At 38.8% G+C, this 20,242-nt stretch overlaps 1 protein-coding gene across 18 annotated transcripts in view; it reads right to left on the reverse strand.

Moving 5' to 3' along the window:
* fryl (furry homolog, like) overlaps positions 1 to 20,242 on the reverse strand; it is a 444,177-nt gene that overhangs the window by 82,184 nt on the left and 341,751 nt on the right. For all 18 annotated transcript variants that reach the window (XM_078217183.1, XM_078217182.1, XM_078217179.1 and 15 more), the window contains 8 exons: positions 18,282 to 18,379; positions 16,627 to 16,797; positions 15,610 to 15,750; positions 12,174 to 12,377; positions 11,685 to 11,846; positions 10,686 to 10,760; positions 6,164 to 6,340; positions 3,267 to 3,467 (listed from right to left, as the gene is read on the reverse strand). In XM_078217183.1, the coding sequence (XP_078073309.1) occupies positions 3,267 to 3,467; positions 6,164 to 6,340; positions 10,686 to 10,760; positions 11,685 to 11,846; positions 12,174 to 12,377; positions 15,610 to 15,750; positions 16,627 to 16,797; positions 18,282 to 18,379 (1,229 nt within the window). The remainder of the gene's footprint in view (positions 1 to 3,266; positions 3,468 to 6,163; positions 6,341 to 10,685; positions 10,761 to 11,684; positions 11,847 to 12,173; positions 12,378 to 15,609; positions 15,751 to 16,626; positions 16,798 to 18,281; positions 18,380 to 20,242) is intronic.

Here is a 20,242-nt window from a genome sequence, read left to right on the forward strand (position 1 = left end):
GAGTCTGCACTGACAACAATCCCACCCAGGCCCTATCCCCGTAACCGCACACATTTACCCTGCTAATCTCCTTGACACTAATGGGCAATTTAGCATGGTCAATCAACTTAACCCACACATCTTCAGACTGTGGGAGGAACCTGGAGCACCTGGAGGAAACCCACGCAGACACGGGGAGAACATGCAAACTCCACATGGACATTCACCCGAGGCTGGAATTGAACACAGGCAGCTAACTGTGCCGGGTGATAATGGAGACCAGGCTCAAAAAACGGCATAACTGGGTACTAAATATAGCCAGATACAGAGTGTTAAGGAATGACAGGAAAGGAACAAAAGGAGGTGCAGTTACAGCAGTGAGTTAGGCAAATATATTTCTGGAGTGAGATGTCCTGGATGGATTAGGGTCAGAATCTATTTGTTGGCATTAAGAAACACTAGGTACCATCACACTATTCAGTGTATTTATATTTGTGATGACAGAGGGCTGGAGAACTGCAAATATTACACCTAATAAAACCAGCAACTATAGGCCAGTTAATTTCATCTTGGTTGTGGAAAGCTTGTAAATATAATAATCCAAGACAAAACTAACAGTCATTTGGTCAAATGTGGATTAATTAAGGAAATCAAGTTAAAGGCAAATCATGCTTACATAAAAACATAGAAACATATGCTTCATTTTTTGATGCGATTCCAGAAAACGTTGATGAAGGTAAAATATAGTTGATGTGTTGTCTATGGGCTTCCAAAAGACATTTGGTCAAGCGCTACATAATAGCTTTGTCAGCAAAGTTGAAGCTCACGGAATAAAAGCAGCACATGGACAAAGTTGCCTGAGTGATAATTTTCTTGATGTACATTAATGACTTAGACTTAGGTATACAATTTCAAAATTTGCAGCTGACAAATTGGAATCATTGTGAACTGTGGGGAGCATGCTGATAAGACTTCAATAGGATGTAGACAAACTGTTGGAATGGGCAGACGTGACATTAAATTTAACGCAGAGAAGAGTAAAGCGAAACATTTAGGTTGGAAGAGGAGAAGTAATATAAATGAAAAAGGTACAAAAGGTACATGTGCACAAAGTTTTAAAGGTAGCAGCTCTGTTTGAAAAAAGGCAGAGGGGCTCCTGGGCTTTATAAGAAGTCATGATGTGGAGATGCCGGCGTTGGACTGGGGTAAACACAGTAAGGAGTCTAACAGCACCAGGTTAAAGTCCAACAGGTTTATTTGGTAGCAAACGCCACTAGCTTTTGGCGCGCTGCTCCTTCGTCAGGTGAGTGGGAGTTCTCTTCACAAACAGGGCATATAAAGACACAAACTCAATTTACAGAATAATGAATAATGATTGGAATGCGAATCTTTACAGCTAATCAAGTACCTTTAAATCTGTACCTTTAAGACTTGATTAGCTGTAAAGACTCGCATTCCAATCATTATTCAGTAAATTGAGTTTGTGTCTTTATATGCCCTGTTTGTGAACAGAACTCCCACTCACCTGACGAAGGAGCAGCGCTCCGAAAGCTAGTGGCGTTTGCCACCAAATGAACCTGTTGGACTTTAACCTGGTGCTGTTAGACTCCTTACTGTTTATAAGAAGTGGCATAGAGTGCAAAAGTAAGGAAGTTGTGATGAATGTTTATGTAATGCTGGTTTGGCCTCAACAGGAGTATCGTATGCAATTCTGACATTTTAGGAAAAATGTGAAGGCATTAGACGTGTGGGTTAGGTTGATTGGCCATGGTAAATTGACCTTTCGTGTCAGAAGGATTAGTAGGGTAAATACGTGGGGTTACGGGGATAGGGCCTGGGTGGGGCTGTCGTCGGTGCAAGCTCGATGGGCCAAAAATGGCCTCCTTCTGCATTGTAGGTATTCTATGATTAGAGAAGGTGCAGAAAAGATTTACGAGAATGGTTCCAGGATGTGGGGCTTCATTTAAATGGATAGACTTAAGAAGCTCCTTAGAGAGAAGATTGAGAGGAGATTTGATAGAGGTATTTAAAATCATGAGAGAGTAGATAGACATAAATTGTTCCCATTAGCAGGAGGATCAGGAACCAGAATTTTAGGATGAATGGCAAAAGAAGCAAAAGCAAAATAAAGAAAAACATTGTGACAAAGTGAATGGTTAGGATCTTGAATGCAGTGCTTAAGTGAATGGTGGAGGCAGATTGAATTGTGGCTTTCAAAAAGGAATTGGATAAGCACTTGGAGAAAACAAGAATTTGGGAAAGAGCAGCAGAGAGGGAGTAACTAATCTGCTCTTGCTGACAGCCGGCAACTGGGCAGGTTGAATGGCCTCCTTCTGTGCTGTAGCCACTCTTATGATATGGTACAAGGAAACAAAACCAGCAGGATTAGCCCCACTGTGCATTGATGACAGCCATGGAGAAATCTCACTCATAAACAAATAAAAATAGCTGCAGGCAGTACTGGGGATTTGGAAGGGAGAAAAATAATGCCACTAATAAGCAAAAGATAGCTTTTTAAAAAAATAAACCAATAAGGAGACACCAGTTTTCCCTGGTGAAATCTAACAAAATATGGAAATTTATAAACTTAAATAATAAATCAGTATGGGATTTAAGCATACATACCTTCCTGGATAACATTTTTATTTAAACTAAGGTTCCAAAATACACTTTTAAAATGTGTGTTTCATGCAATGTCTTGCTCTAATTGCATAATTCACGTCATTGCTTTGTCAGTCAGAATTACTAATTATTTTCATGTTAAGAAACCAAATTTTCTTTTGAGAAACAAATTTAAAGTTGCTTACAATACTAATTTTGATCCAAGAGTAGCTCGATTTTGATAAAATTGCAAAAACTTAGGGAACTCATTTAAAAAGGGAGGAAAATGCTGGAAAATCTCAGCAGGTCTGACAGCATCTTTGGAGAGAGATTAGAGCCAATGTTTTGAGCCTGGATTACCCTTCATCAGGGCTGAAGACAATAAAAAATAGGATGAGATTTATATTGTTAGGGTGAGGAAGGAGAGGATTGACAAAGATGTCACAGACAAGAAGACAAAGGTAATGTAAATGGTGGGTGATCATGGCCAAGAAGCGTGCTGATGGCAGCCATTAAGAGATCAGAATGCGTAATTGACAGATCATCAAAAACGGAATTGAATGGACACAAATCTTGGAAATTCACATCTTCCTTAAGTTCGGTCAATGTATCCATTATGATAACATGACAAACAAAACTGTAAAAATAAAAAGACTGTTTAACACAAGAGAAAAGCATTGACTCACCATCTGTGACCGGGTTAAGATCTGACTAGCAGTCAGCACCTCCTCTTCAGATGACTCGTCAGTGTCCTCCTGATTGGTTAAGTTTAAACTGGGTGTGCTTCCGGAATACTGGAACTCCTGGAGTGATGGTGTATCTCCCTTCTCAATGCTGTCCAATGAACGCCTCCGCACACCCCAATTGAAGTTGTCCATGCTTTCACCCTGCAACAGTTTTACTTTTAATTTATTTTTTCTTAACAGGATTTTTCTTAAAACTGCATTACAAAAGACAAATTTATATGCTGCCAGAGCATTATGAGATTGCACATTACAGGTGTGTTGAAAATAGTTTATTCCCTTAACATACTGCACCAATTCAGCTGTAAATCCCTTGTGATTTACTGAAATACCCAGAAGTAATAGTGTGCAACAATACATGAAACATGCAGTCAACCACATTAATAAACATGTAGCTCATTATACTCTATCATGGTACTTTCTGTAAGTAGATAACCAAATTTTGAACATACTTCACGGTATTTAATATTAAAATTCCCTGAAGAACAAAGTTAGCTCGTGCTTTTACATCAGTATATTGTTTGTTAATTTTGTTTTTCACATTTATGTGCAGGCATGTTCTAGAGAGGGCCAAAATTTGCACACAACTATAAACAGAACACTAAGGCCCTGCACAGTAATATTACACCATTAATTAACATTCAACATTTATCACACACAAGACAAAGACTGAACAAAACACCGCACCAGGCTGCAACTTACCTGCAGCTCCTGGTTAGCAATGAGGAAAAGAGATGACCAGCATTAAAAAGTAAGAAAAGAGAAATATTTGGCACGATGTAAGAAACAGGAGTATGCCTTAATCTGAACAAACATCTATTACATTGAATTTAACAGGCAGTTTAGTTAGGGTGTGACACTTCAAGGAACAAAATACATGCAGGAAGCGCAGCTCATTTTTTAAACATTTGTTTATTAGCTGCATATGCTATTTAAAGACATCACCTAAGTCACTAGAAAGGACCCGTGACTTGTTGTATCCTGAACCTCCCTTTCTCTCTAGGGAAATCCCACTTATTTCAACTTGTCTTAAAATAGAAGGCCTGAGTGATATTAGGAATGAATGGGAGCCACTGCCACTCTCTGATACAGTCTTCTTGTACACCAAGACAATGTACCATGTCATTTCAACACTTTTTGTTTTAGTTGGAAAGGTACTGTATAAATGTGAGACAATGCACTGCGGATAAACACTGACGTGGAGTGAATATCATAGTAATCAGTGACATTCTCCTGCAGTATGGTCACTGCTATGAAGGTAAATACAGAAATCAACGTTTGCACAAGATTCCAAATTAATATGAGTAAAATGGGCAGTTAATCTATTTTGCTGGAGCAGGTTGAGAAGTTTCCCAAACTTCCTTGAATAGCATTATGGCATCTTTTACAGACACTTGAATAAGCAGTTGGAGCCTTGGTTTATGAACTCAAAGATACCTCCAACAATGGAGTGCTCCCTCAATACTGCAATAATGTGTCAACACGGATTATATGCTCAAATTCTACAGTAGGGTTCTGTTTGAACCCATGATCTTTTCAGTAAGAAGTGATACCAGTGAGCCAACTTGATACTTAAAATTGAATCACAGCTTATTAAAAGTGAATCCAGGAAAATGTTCTGCATGCAAAGGGTTGTGACACATCATCCTGGAAGACGATGGATATAAAATCAATCAGGGTATTTAAAAGCAAAATCAATGAGGAGTAGATGGGCCACATGTTCTTCCAGTTAAACACTGAAGACCAAAGCCATTGTGTTTGACCCTGATTGCAAACTCCATACCCTCACTACCAAATTCATTTTCTTGCCTGATCTTTGCCTCATATTGAATCTGTTTGCAATTTTGGCATTCCATTCAATCCCAAATTGAGTTTCCTACTTAATAAATTATGAGGGACATAGATAGGGTGAATAGGAAGGAACTTTTCCCCTTAGCAAAGGGGTCAATAACCAGGGGGCATAAATGGAACTCTCAGCCTGAAAGGGTGGTAGGGTCGGGAACTCTCACAACATTTTAGTTAGATGAGCATTTGAAATGCCTTAGCACACAAGGCTCCAGGCCAAGTGTTGGAAAATAGGAGTCGAACAGATAGGTGCTTGATGGCTGGCATAGACATGATAAGGCCAAAGGGCCTCTTTCCATGCTGTAAAACTCTATGATTCTATATCTTTCCAGCATAAACATTAGCTATGACTACCTCCATAATATCAGCCACCTTCATCCCTATCTCTACCCATCTGCAAGTGATATCTTATTTATGCTTTTGTCATCTCCAGACTCATTATTTCGCTGGCTATGCATTTCTTTTATCACAACCCCAAAATGCTTGGAGGCATTTTTCTATGTTAAAAGCACATTAGAGATGCAAATTGCCACTGTAAAGTATTAGGAAATAATGGCTGGGTGTTACACTCTGCTTTTAGCGGGGTTAAAGGTGGGAAGGCACAAAAAATCCAACTTTCCCACTATGTAACCTGTCCACCCCGACCGGTCTAAAATTTTATGGAGGGCAGGGAGGGAGAGCGTGTCCAGCAGCTTTCCTGTTCTTGGGTGTTATGAAGCCATTAAATGTACAATTAAGAGCCTCATCACACTATTGTAATTTGCCCAAGGTGGGGAGTGGCTCACACCATACACAAGGCCTGCAGTTTTAACTCAGCAGGCTGATGTCGGGTCATTTGGGGGAGGCACGGTACCTCCCCTGGGTTCATCAGAGGCAGGCTGCCAAGGTCATCTGCCTCTTAAACATTCCCATTGGCCGCTTAATCCCACTGCCCCTCCCCACTCACCCCATCACAGAGACCCCCCACCCCAGCCCCTGACCCAGAACTTTCTTACCTCCGCATCTTCCAGTTCGACATCCAAGAAATCGAAATCCTTCAGCACTCCAAATTGCTGTTCAGTATTAGCATCCTCCACTGGTATTTCCTCTTCTCTGATTGGATCTTCAGTTGTGGAAATTAAACTTGTCTGTTGTTCTGCAATGTCTAGGTCTTCACTGGATGAAAATATAACCTAAAAAAGTGTTTTCTAATTATATACAGGTGTATCATGCATTTGCAAAAACATGTTTTTACATTAAACATTTTTTTGCCAATCGTCAGGCCCCCTTGCGTCACTGCCGCTTCCCTGTCTAAGGCTGGATATGTGACCAGCTCCTAAACCTGTACAAAAGATATCCTGTACCTGGGTCCCAGGAAATGTGAAATGAACTACTTTCTTTCCCAAATGTACAACCTCCCTGGGACCAGCAGAAGTTGTATCTTAAGTTGAGCTGTGAGGAGGATGTAGAGATGCTTCAGTGTGATTTGGACATGCTGAGTGAGCAGGCATATGCATGGCGGATGCCGTATAATGTGGATAAATATGAGGTTATCCATTTTGGTAGTAATAATAGAAATGTAGATTATTTGAATGGATGTAAATTGAAAGTGGTGGCTAGTCAGCAAGACTTTGGTGTCCTTGTGCATCAGTAGCTGAAAGTAAGCATGCAGGTACAGCAGGCAGTAAAGGAGGCAAATGGTATATCGGCCTTCATAGCGAGAGGATTTAAGCATTCAAATAGGGATGGTTAACTGCAATTTTATAGGGTGTTAGTGGGGCCACACCTGGAGTCTTGAGTGCAGTTTTGGTGTCCTTATCTGAGGGAGGATGCCCTTGCTATAGAGGTAGTGCAGTGAAGGTTTACCAGGCTGATTCTTGAGGTGGCAGGTCTGTCACATGAGGAGAGACTAAGCCAGTTAGGGTTTTATTTGTTGGAGCTTAGATGAGTAAGAGAGGATCTCATAGAAATTACACATTTCTAACAGGGTGAGACAGGGTAGATTCAGAAAGAATATTCCTGATGATGGGGGTGTACAAAACTAGGGGTCATAGTTTGAGGAATAAGGGGTAAACCTTTTAGGACTGAGGTGAGAAGAAATTTCTTCACCCAAAGAGTGTTGAATCTGTGGAATTCACTACCACAAAGTAGTTGAGGCCAAAAAATTGTGTGATTTCCAGAAGAAATTAGATATAGCTCTTTGGGCTAAAGGGATTAAGGGATATGGGGAAAGGCAGAATCACAATATTGAATATGATCAACCATGATCGCAATGAATGCTGGAGCAGGCTTGAAGGGTCAACTGGCCCACTCCTGCTTCTAATTTCTATGTTCCTAAGTTTTGATGCTCAATGACCTACACTGGCTCCCAGTCAACCAATGCCTTGATTTTAAAATCTCTTAATGGCCTTGTCCCTCTTTATTTGCATAACCCCCTCCAACCCCACAATACTCCAAGATATCTGCCTCTCTAATTATGGCTCGTGTATTCCAAACTAAAATTGCTCTACCACAGTTGGCCGTGCATTCATTTGCCTTGGCCCCAAGCATTGGAATTCCCTCCCTACACCTGCCCGCCTCATTACTTCGCTTTCTTCCTTTAAGACACTTCTTGAAGCAAAACTCTTTCACTAAGCTTTTGGTCACCTGATCTAATATCTGCTTATGTGGCCTGGTGTAATACATTTTTTATAATGCTCCTGTGAAGGTGTCTTGGGATGTTTTGGTGCTGTTAATTATTTAATAAATGAACAGTGATAATTATTGCTGTTGCTGTTTTGATATAAAGGCTACATGCATAGGGCTGAATTAAATGAATCTGAACCAAAATAGATTTTGGGGGTGATCGTACTGGCTTGTCACGCCGGTCGATCGGTATGGCAAGTAGGCAAGATCCCGAGAGGCAAAAAAACCAGCTTCGCGCCCAGTCTCCCGATCTTTCCAATCTGTCGGTGTAATATTTTTAATATTCATAAGTTAATTAGAATATTATTAGTGAAAACCAGGACACAAGTGTCTGGGCTCACTTGCCTTAATGGCCTTGCTGGTGGAGATCCTCACTGGTGAGGATCACGTATGTCCCCAGCAATGGTGACTGGACGTGATGGCCTCGCTCTTGGGACTGGAAGCCATTGAAGCCCCCCAGATAGTCGGGGGCAGGCAGTGCCTGGGACCCTGGCAATGCTAGCCTGGCACCACCAATGGGACTAAGGGGCAGGGCCTGAAGGGAGGCAGTGCTTGGGGCTGCCCATAGTGCATCAGGGGTCACTGGAGAGGGAGAAAAGGGCAGGCAATGTCCTGGCCGGGGGCGGGGGGCACAATCTCCCAGCACACTGTCTACTCTTGAAACAGTAAACTGGGAGATCAGGCGCATGTGCCCAGCAGTTAGCAGCCAGCTTCCCGGCGTGAATAGACTCCATCCACTCCCCCAACTGGTGAGAATCACATTTTGCCTCTTTTTTCTAAGTGTCATAGGATTTGGGTGGGATTCTTCATCCGTGTTTGCCCCAAAACCGGAGAATCCCACCCGAGGCCAATGGACCTTGCCTCCTGGCCTGCTACAATTCCCGTGACGGGCGGGATGGGAGAATTCCTTAAATGTTTTCCCTCACTGAAAAATCAGATCTGAAACTCTCCTGTTTTCATGCTCATTCGGCACTTAGAATTTTTTTGGTAAGATTGTCCCCTTTATATTTATATGCTGCATTAATAAGAAAGGAAATAAAATCAATTGGTTTCAGATACTATATAACTCTTAGCGGAATACATACATTAAAGGAGGGAGTATTAAGGAATTTAAGCAGTTAAGGATAAGGGTTGTGGGGAGAAAAAGACAGATTATAGCAGTAAAAAGTGCTCGATATGCAGCAAATGTTTTTTGTGCCAGAGATAAAGAACATAGGCAGCAATTAGTTGCAGAAGAAAAGATGCCAGGAGAGAAATTAGTTTTGGGGTGGTGTCCATACTAAAATAAAGGACAGAGAGAGAAGTCCAAAATTCCCAAAACAAAGTTTCTTCAGTGTTTTCAACTTTTCAGATAGAAACATAGAAAATAGGTGTAGGCCATTCTGCCCCTCAAGCCTGCACTGCCATTCAATGTTATGATAATATTCAGTCTCAGCTAGAGCATTGCATCCAATTCTGGGCAAGCTAAATGATGATTATTTTTTCACTTGTGGGACATGGGCATCACTGGCAGGCCAGCATTTATTACTCATCCCTTGTTGCCCTTGTGCAGAGGGCACATTGTTTTATAAATGGTTGGTATTGCTTTTGGAGTAATCATGTTTACAAAGGACAATCAAAAGGTAACCAAAAAGAATAGGAACAAGCACATTATCTAATATATTGTACTAAAGGAGCAGCAGTGGAAAACAGGAGAAAATTTGAATGGCGCTGGCAATAGTAATGAGAACATGTTTTTGCTTTTGCAAATTTTGATTTGAACAAAATTCTTGTTAATTGGGAACTTATTAGCGAAACAGTCAAATTCTTTAAATCAAGAAAAGCAGTGTCCCTTGTACCAACAACCGACAGCATTGGGGGCTAGCAAATAGAACTCAAATTTTAAAAGTGAAACCAATTAAATTTAACTATCAACAAATAAAATAACTTAAAGTAGTAGAAATGAATCAGCTGGAAGACTGTTTAATTATTAAACTAACATTGTACAATCAGCTGTCACCGTTGGTTATACCCTTTTCTCTGAGCAACAGGCTCTGGGTTCAAGTCCCACTTCAGGGCTTGAGCACAAAAATCAGGGCTGATACTTCAGTGCTGTACCGCAGGAGTACTGCACTGTCACAGGTGCCATCTTTCAGATAAGACATTAATCTGGGTCTCATCTGCCTACTTGGGTGGATGTAAAAGAACCAAGAGCACTATTGTGAAGAATAGAATGAGAAATGTCCTGGGCAATATTTATCCTTCAATTAATGTAACAAAAACAGATTCTTTTTACAAATCTTTGTACATTAAAGGTGCTCGATGAACACATACTTGTATTTAGTATTTGGATGACCCAACCGATTTTGGACAACATATAAATACTTGCTGGTACTTGGGTCACTGCTTTTCTTTATTTAAATTAATGAACTAGACTGTTCAGCTAATAAGCCCTCAATGAGCAAGAATTTTGTTCAACTCAAAATTTGCAAAGTCAAAAATACTGATTGGTTGCTGACTAAAACACTGCACTGCAGCATTCAACATCCTTCCTATCTCTGCTAGCTCCCTCATACTGAAACTAGAACAGTGCAATCTAGATATTAAGTGTAGTTCTAATGGTAATTTGATGCTAGATTGCATTAGTTAAACATACTGCAGGAATAAAATCAAAGGGGAGATTCTGTATTGTCCTTCTTTTCTCCTGATATTCTTATGAATTAAATAGTCGTTCATTTCATACCAAAGACACAGGATGCCAATTTTTAAAGAGCTATTGCAAAGCCATCTTTAAGCAAAGATTCTATTTAAAAATATTGTATAGTACAGTGAGCTAGAAATGTACTTTAGATTGAATGAAAAAATTTAACTTACTGATGGGTTCTTCGGGAGACCAACTTCTTGGCCACAAAGTGAAAGTACATTCATTAATTTCTCTCTTGTCCTCCTCTAAAATAAAAAAAACCCCAAATGTAAGAAGATTCAAAACATGTTTTAAAAAGCTTATTCAATCAAACTGAAGTACCACAACATTTTAATATGATCAGATTACACTTTGAATACAAACAGGCTACTTCACTACTTTGTACTTTAATTTTTTTATCCCTATATTTCCACAAAAAATGGGAAAGCTTGAGTCAGAATGTCACCTCATCTAAGAACAACATCAGTTGTCAATGGCTCAATTGCATTGATAATGCTGCACAGCAATATCCATTATTAAAGGCTCCCTCAAGTGTACAGTAATAAAATAACAGTTGCTTACATGAAGGAAACATGGGGGAAGAAAAAGAAAACTTTTGAATATTTAATTTAAAATGATGGTTCATAAGATGATAGCAAATTCTTCAATGAAGTGTCTTTGGAAATTTTCGTACATTAAAGATGCTCTATGAACACATACTTTTATTTAGTATTTGCATGGCCCAACCAATTTTGGACATCACATATATACATACTTTACAGTTATAACCAAAGCTAATAAGTTTTGGTGAATTTGTGTGTTCATCAAAGCATGATGCAAGTGCTAGCAACTGTGATTTTATCTAATTCCGACATCCAGAGGCAGCATCAAATAATTCAAAGGTCAGTTATAGCACAGAGTTATGTTTGCTTTTTGCTGTTTTACTATCTACATCAAAAGCTCTGAAAAGCATTCTGACTACACCAGCATGACTGTCTATTTTCCACACTGAATAAGATAGTCAATTAGTGTTGAATTACTGTGGAATAATTACAGCCCAAGACTTTGGTATATTAGGAAAAAAACAATAATTATATTGAGAAAATATAATCTCATTTTTAATGCACTGGATTGGGAATGTATAATTTATCCAGACCAACTGAGTTTGGTTTGGGTAGAGTTCGCCGTACCTGGGATAGCTGTGGCCTTTTCCAGCTGACGGGCACTAAGGCATTTGAGTTGGACCCTGACGATGTAGAAGAAGTACTCCGGGTGACAGCAATGACTTTTGGTTTTCCATTTCGGCATGCAGCACTGTGTTGGTCACCATATTTCTGTCCTATAATTGGCGTCTATAGAAATCAAATGGCATTAGAATAAAATCAACACTGTATACTTACAGAAGTGGTTTCAGTGAACTTTCTTTAATGCACATACAACACAAACATTTACATTCCCAAGCTAAGATCTGCAACAGCAGGCCAGTGGAATACAAGAGTAAAAACATCATCCAGATTTTTCTGTACTAATACAAAATTGCACTATAACATTGTACTATACAAAACAAAAACCGCAATAAAGAAAATGACTTAATTGGTCCTTGGTAGGACATTGGCAAGCATTGGCTAGGAGGATCACTATTAATTATCTTCAATAAGCCGTGAACAGTAATTACATACCTCAGAGATGTCAAAATGGAAGTCGAGAGTCTTTCCAGGCAGTTCTTTTGAAGCATTGTTCCAGATTTTGGTGAAGGAAATTTCAGGAGATGTAGACAAATCCCCTCCATAATTTGATCTATGCACTTCATCTGGCACAACAAGGCTGGCTGAACGAGATACCACCAATTTCAGAATATTAAGTGCTTCTTTCCAGTATGGGCTCTAAATAAAATAAATAAAACAATAGTACAGCTAGAAAGCTTACTTATACTGTATAAACTGTCAATAGACAATTGCAAAATATGCTGAAATCCGATTACAGCATACAATTGCGATGAGGCAAAACTGTTATCCAAGAAATGCAAGACTGAGTTAGCTTTGCGACTTTGAGGCCCCAGTGAGGTTAAGAACAGATTTACATTGATGCAAAATAAGGAATGGGCAATAAATGATGGTCCTGTCAGTGACTCCAGCATCCCATGAATGAATAAAACAGTTTAGGATTTTTTTCTTTTTACCCTGTTCCTTTTCTCTGCTTTCTCCTTCTCTGTGTGCCATTCATTACTTATGGTCTTGTTCCCATACTTTGGACAACACCATTCTAAAACCAGCTGATGGGATGTACTAAAGGTTATTTCTGAGTAGCTTTCTCTTTGATTATCTCACTCCATTCTACGAAAAACAACATGGATGTGTGAAATGAGATAAAGTTAAAAATCAGCCCATGGGCATGAAGTTTTTCAGATCATTTCAAGAACTGTGTCCCATGTTCCAAAGTGATAAGCTCCCACCTCCATGCCATGTTTTTAAAAATCAAATACTCTTCTATGTGCAGGTTCCTAATATCTTCTTGGTACCACAATAATGAGTCAAAGTGAATGTCACAGGTGTGGTCACTAAAACTAGCTTGTCCTTCCTTTATTTTAAAAAATGAATTATTTTTCTAAACTGGTGATTTTCTCTTTTATTTTGCTTAATAACTACAACCCAATCAAACCATACACACAATGCAAATCAACTGCAAGTGATGAAATTATTCCAAGATCAGATCAAACTAAATACTGTGTGGCTGCCTCTATTTCTTTAATTAGTAAAAATATTGTTAAATGTAACTTCCCCCAACTTATGCAGGTGTTTTTTCCATCTTCAGTGAAATATATTCGCAAAATGTGATAGGTTCACTTCAATGTCTGCATGACATACTGTAAATTGAAATATCAAAATTTGCATCTGTACTGTCCACTCTACTCTATCCAATTTATTATTCCCTTTCGCAACTGACACTCAACTGACAGTCGAAATTCCTTCAAAGTGCTTTCAGACTTAAATGACCATGGAGGATAACAGCAAATCTAAATATAGTGACCATAAAAATTAAAGCAATCACTGAAACAGTCACTAAATTGACAAGCTTCTCTAGATAACAGCTTAATGACTAAAGTGCCACGCTATTAAGATCACTGTCACAATCATTCAAATACAGGCTCTTTGAATAACAGTTCATTGACCTGCCATATGTATTTTTCTAAGGATCTATTCCAATGAAAAGATAAAAATGCACAAGGTGAAAAAATGTGAAACAAGCAGCATGCTTTAGACAAAGCTTGAATGCATCCATTTCTTCTGTAGGCCTCAAGCTCACTGCATTCCAAAGGATGACTCTTTGAAAGCAACCAAAGCAAAAAGTAAAATCCCCTTTAAGATATTCATTTTAAAATAGAGATGTGTGTTGATTTACACTGTTCCCCTACTACCATTAATGCTGAATTGAAATCATCCTGAGGAAACACATCTATATTGTGAGAAAGCACTATACATAAAAAGGAATTGCCTTCATCCATTTTCTGGATATTTTAATCCACTGTGATTTAGATGGAATTATTTTATGACATGGCACAAAGAATTTGAAATGCAAGAAATTGTGTCTCAATTTTTGAGATTTCTTGTGCAAGATGGCATAAAAGGCCAAATTACCCCATGTATGAGCTAAAACTAAAAGTTTCACACAAAGTTATATGATAAAGTGCACATTGGCTTGAGCTGGTTTATAAATAAAGGCATCATGACTGAAAATGAAGTTGAATTCATCTATTTTCGCAACCTACTTTTTTCTGAATATAACCATAAAACCTCAATGAAGTACAGATGTAGATTAAAATTCGAATTTAAATGTTCTCAAAATACCTGTAATAGTATGCAGTTTCTCCACAATGGTAACCAATTCACTTTGAGGAACTGTGAAATGTACACATTTAACTCTCTGTCCCACTCTCTCTCTGTTCTCAGCCTCCAACATTGGCCTCCAATGAAGCACAAGCAAAATTGAAGAACAGCACCTCATCTTTCGATTAGGTGTTTTGCAGTCTTACAGACTCAACATTGGGTTGAACAATATTAGGTAATTTTTTGTTTTTATTTCAGATTTCTAGTTTTAACAGTTAGATTGTTGAGTTTGGTTCCTATCCGACATGAACAAATTCTCCATTGTTGCAAGATTCCTGCAGGCATCAAGTCAACCTATATGGTTGGCTTGAGTGAAGACCTCTAGATACGAAATGATAGTTGTTGGCCTTCTGGTTTAAACTATGTATTTGTGTGACAAAGATGTAGATGGATATTGGTAAAAAGTCTGCACAAATAAAAAATATTCATTTTTCAATTTTCATTCAGTAGTTACACGCTCTGTTGCCCAGGGACTGAAAGGGGCAGCAAAAGTCTGCAAAGGCTGCTTGAACTGCAGTAACCTGAAACTGGTTTGAACTTGTTAAGCTTATTTAGTTCTGTAAAAAAGACAAAGGAAATGGTGCAAGGCATAAGCCTTATTTAGCCAGACAGCAATGAGACAATCCTACCTAGGACCTTGGACTGGGGCCAATGAGGGAAAGATATGAAATAATTGGGCAAGTTTACACCAACAAGGAAGAGGCAGGCACATCTTGGAAAAGATAACCAACAGGATAAGAATGAAGATTCCTGAACAAGGAGCAGCGAAACTCCAGAGATTAACAATGCAGAAGACGACCGTGCGTCGGGGATGTAGAAACGGCAGATCGAGAGGGAGGGCTAAATGCCTAGCCAGCGTCAGCTCTCCTGATTGGGTATTATCTCTCATATTCCGTGATTACTCAGGGATTGCCATGGAAAACTAGTGGGTGTGCATTTAGACTGCATAGTTTTGATACAAACTGCATGCTTATTTTCTAACCAGACGTATGATTTATATGTATACTGCCTAACAACAATAATAAAGTGGATTACTAATTGAGGCAGGTGACTCTTTTCGTACCAAGCTGATAATCACTGCCAGTAAGATGCAGACAACAGCTCTTAAGCTCTCATCTTACTTTAATAATTACGAAGCAAGAACTTCAACAATTATAATTTTCTCCAGATAGGTATATTGCATCTAACAAAGGAAATAACTTTTAACACAAAATTGTTTCTTATGACTCACCTGCACGTATTTCCCAATGATCTTCATGATCTCCAAATTGAACTGTTTTACTGGAGCACCAGACAGATCAATATGACTCAAAAGGCTATAGATAATTTGTAGTAATGACTGCTGCATACTAGTTAGGCCCTTTTCTAATAGCTGTGGAGAAAAATTACAGAGAGGTAATACCTTTATTGCCATTTCAGTTATGAATTAAAATAATAATGGTAGCATTTTGAAAAAACATTTTCATTAATTACCATCAATATTGCATGCAAGCACAAGGTTTAGCTTGCTAAATTCTCCCTTCATGCATGCTACTTCGAAAGTTTTCAATAAAACTACAGCATCCCCAATAGCTTTGCTCACACCTCGTCATGGCAAAAGAATTTTCCCTCAGTGCATCATAGATGTAGGTATGTGGATTTACAGAATCTGGAGTTCCTTGCACTTCTTTGACTGATTGTAATGTGCAGCTATAGATGTAACTGCGTGTGACCGAATGTGATAACCAAATAAAGAGTGCAGGACATACATGGCAAATTTAAGATATTTCAAACTTCCCTTATTTTAAAAGTCCAATATTTCAGTACACTAAATTGGGGATGCGTAAAGATAAGTAGATTGAATTGGAAGAAACAAGTCTTTCATTTGTTCACTAAAGGGGATATAAATAGAGTGATTTGTGCATTGTGATGGGAGTTGCATACAGTAAGAGCACGTCATCTGAAGGAAGTTGATAAATCTAGAGTGACATCATCAACAAAATGTTGGGATTGTGTTGCATGTTAAATGGAGAGCATAACTGATACAAAACAAAATACAAACTGGGATACAGGGTCGAGAACAAGTCAATTAACCAAAAAGGAGTGATATAATGGGATCCTCAATTTCAACAAAAATAGAAGTCAGTCAGTCTTGGTTCTTGACCAACACCAGTCAACAAGTAATTTAAAAAAAGAATCTGGTATTTCTTCCATGCTTCTACCAAGTCATCCTCTACAACCAACATATCAATTAGATAGACAAAATTACCTCAGCTAAGTAAGTGACCAGGTTAAAAGTGATATCTGAGAATGCATCGTGGAGGTATCGGCAAACCACATTAATCCAATTTGCACTGTCTCGTGAATAACTGTGTGCGCTATACAGGCTCATCATGTGAGCCAAGTTGGAGAGTGTGGCTGTCTTTTCTTCTGCACAGACCTAGGATGAAAATATTACATTATTCAACTACAAAAACAAGTAAATTCAAGCATTAACTTATTTTATTGCCTGGCAGCTTTGTTACCTAAATTCAAAACCAGAGTGTCCATTATTTCAGCTTCGCTTTTTTTTGCAGTAGCAAATGAGAGAGATAAAAACATACTTCAACAATCCTGTTGTAATATTTCTGCTAAAATTCTAGGGTACTTGACTTCTAAATGGGTGGCTCGAGTTTATAGGAAATAAAAATAAAAGTAAAATTCATCAAGTTTTAGGTTTCATTTTCACACAATACATGTTTATTTTTTCACCACTAATGACAGAATATACTTCAACATTACCACTCCTTTCAGACCTTAAGCATTCATTCCCACCACGCCAATCACTAATACAAACTGGTTGTATTCTGTATGACCTACAACAATCCACCAAGGATCTTGGCATTAGCAACATGCAAACTTGTAACCTTTAATATCAAGAAAATCAAGAACAATAGGCAGATAGAAACACCACTGTCTGCAAGTTCCCCTTCAAATCACACACCAATCTGACTTGGAAATATATAGTCATTGTGTCCACTGTCTCAAAGGCAATTAGGGGTGGGGCAATAAACAATGGCCTAGTGTTGCCCAATTCCCATGAATTCAAAAGAAAACTTCCCATGTGGGTGATTAGAAATAAAAATTGCTGCAATCTAGCATGGCCAATCAACCTAACCTGCACATCTTTGGATTCAAAGTATGATGCAGTTTGATGGCCAAATTGTAGTCATTTTGAACAATTAGTAGCATACTTCTCCAAATCATTGTCAATGCTGCTGCACCTCAAGAGCTTCGGAGTATCTTCAAAACGTTTTTGGTCCACAACAACCCATCCTGATGTGATGGAGCAAACCTCCAAGTGCCAAAAGTGGATTCCCAACTGCCAAAAGTAGCCTCTCAGTGAAGGTGCTGTGAACAAACCCTCCGTCACAAAGGGGTAGGACAACAGCTGTGAGTACTGAGTATTTATGGGCACATTTCCTCAAAATTGATTCAGCCTCCTCAATCGCTGCACTATATTTGCCTCGTTTTCACCAGCGAGTTTCAGAAGCCTGGGAAACCCATGCATCTGACACTAATGTAAAAAGTTTGCATTAATCCAGTTTTAACTGAACTATTAATATGATAATTTGCAACTTGTTTCACCCTAGGAGGTTGCACACAAACAGCCAAATGTATTGGAACTAAATGCAGCTGTAGGTGGGTCAGAGTTAAGTTTCCAATGTGCCCTCATTTTTCCCAGTTGTAACCTCACACTTGCATTTAAACCCATGTGCATGTCCAGATTAAAAGCATTCCTGTAGTGTTTTGTTACACTGCTTTTAAAATTGTATACACACACACACAATCACTTATTAAATATCTGGGATTGTGTTCCAAAGAATAAATCATTTATATTCAGCATTCCAATACTTGTGCACTTATTCAGAACTGTGTACATACCTTTGCTATTCTATCAGCAGTTTCCTTGCAGAACTGGGTAGGGTTATCAAAATGTTGAATTAAATGAGGTAGCAGGCACAGAATATTTAATGGGAATCCTGAAAAATAAACACACGTCTAGTCAAATACAAATTACATCACAGGGATTTTTGTATATTTATCGAGATAATCAGGAACAAATAAATGCCCATGAATTAGATTCCCCATATATTAATACTGCACTAATATAGCACAAAGTGCGGAATTTTCATTTATTTAGTGCATTTTTGAGCTGGTAAGTTAATTAAGCTGGAAGATTCTTCTCCATAAGTAATATTACTGCATTTTTTCAATAATTACTGAAATTACTATTATTTCTAATCATTTCAGAGTGAATCAAATACATATGAATCAATGCAAATACTTAAGTTAAATTAATCTCTTTCAATATTGTGAAGTGTAATATTTTGGATGTTTTTAAGTTTATTTATTAGTGTCACAAGTAGGCTTACATTAACACTGCAATGAAGTTACTGTGAAAATCGAGATCTAGGATGAGCATGCAAGCGAACTAGATCCATGGTTTTTGTTCAGCAATTTAAAATGATCTTGATTTAACACAGCTGAAAGCAGGCATGAATTCATGAAATTTAAACAAGATGTACTGAGCTTTCAAACTGTTTGTGCAAAATGACCCAGCACTTGTCAGCCTGCAGCTCCAACAATCTACTCAGAACCACTTCTCAGGTGATTCCAATTTTCCTGAGTTCCTCCCTCCCTTCCACTTCCTGATTTATAGCTGCTTCTGGGATCTTGGATCTTCTACAGTGAAAGCTAATGCAAAATATCTGTTCAATTCATCTGCCGTCACCTTGTTTTCCATTAGCAATTCACCAGACTCACTTTCTATCCGGTCAATGCTCATTTTATTAACTTGTTTCCTTTTCAAAATATTTATAGAAACTCTTATGGTCTGTTTTCATATTTCTAGCTAGCTTTCTCCCACAGCCAATTTTCTCTCCTTATTAATACTTTAGCCTTCGTTGGCTCTCCCTTATATTCTGCCCAATCTTCTGACATTCCACTAGTATTTGCATGTGTATATATTTTTAATAAAAATTATAAAGATAAGCTCATCCCTATATCTTAAAAATTGAAACAGGACAAAGATGTGGCGACACAGTGGTTAGCCCTGCTGCTTCACAGCTCTAGGGACCCGGGTTCGATTCCCGGCTTGGGTCACTGTTTGTGTGGAGTTTGCACATTCTCACCGTGTCTGCGTGGGTTTCTTCTGGATGTTCCAGTTTCTTCCCACAGTCCAAAGATGTGCGGGTTAGGTTGACTGGCCATGTTAAATTGCCCATAGTGTCTCGGGATGTGTCGGTAGAGGGATTAGCGGGGCGGTTGTGGGGATAGGGTCTGGGGTACGATTGTTGTCAGTGTAGACTCGATGGGCCAAATGGCCTCCTTCTGCACTGTAGGGTATCTATGAAAGACCTTAAATACTGAATCTCTTTGTGACCTCTGACAAAAGGAGCTACCTGGCAGTATTGGATAAACTTGCAACTTGTTATCTCCGAAGAGCCACTAATTACCCCTTGTGGGCTGCACAAACCAAATTCAAAACGAGCTATACAAGGCTAATTTTGTTTCACAACCCAGGCTGGCCAAGTAGAATCTACTTGTCTGCTACAGCAAAGGACCCCACAACCTTCCTTTCAATTATTAATATTGAGACATTTAACCATCTCAAAGATCCCAACGAGGGATACACATCCTTGCCAAAGACACTGTGAAGAGATGGAAGTCATGTGACACTCGAGTTAGTGAACATATTGCCTGGTGGAACTACAAAAACAGTGTGCTGTTTACCATCCTACAAGAAGCCTCACAAAAGAAACTCTGTCCAAGCTGGACACTTGATCCAATCGACACGGCTTCTATCTGAAAGCCGTACCATCGCTTAGAAGACTGAATCATTT

The sequence above is a fragment of the Mustelus asterias genome, chromosome 1 (genome assembly GCF_964213995.1).
Source record: "Mustelus asterias chromosome 1, sMusAst1.hap1.1, whole genome shotgun sequence".
Lineage (NCBI taxonomy): Eukaryota > Metazoa > Chordata > Chondrichthyes > Carcharhiniformes > Triakidae > Mustelus > Mustelus asterias.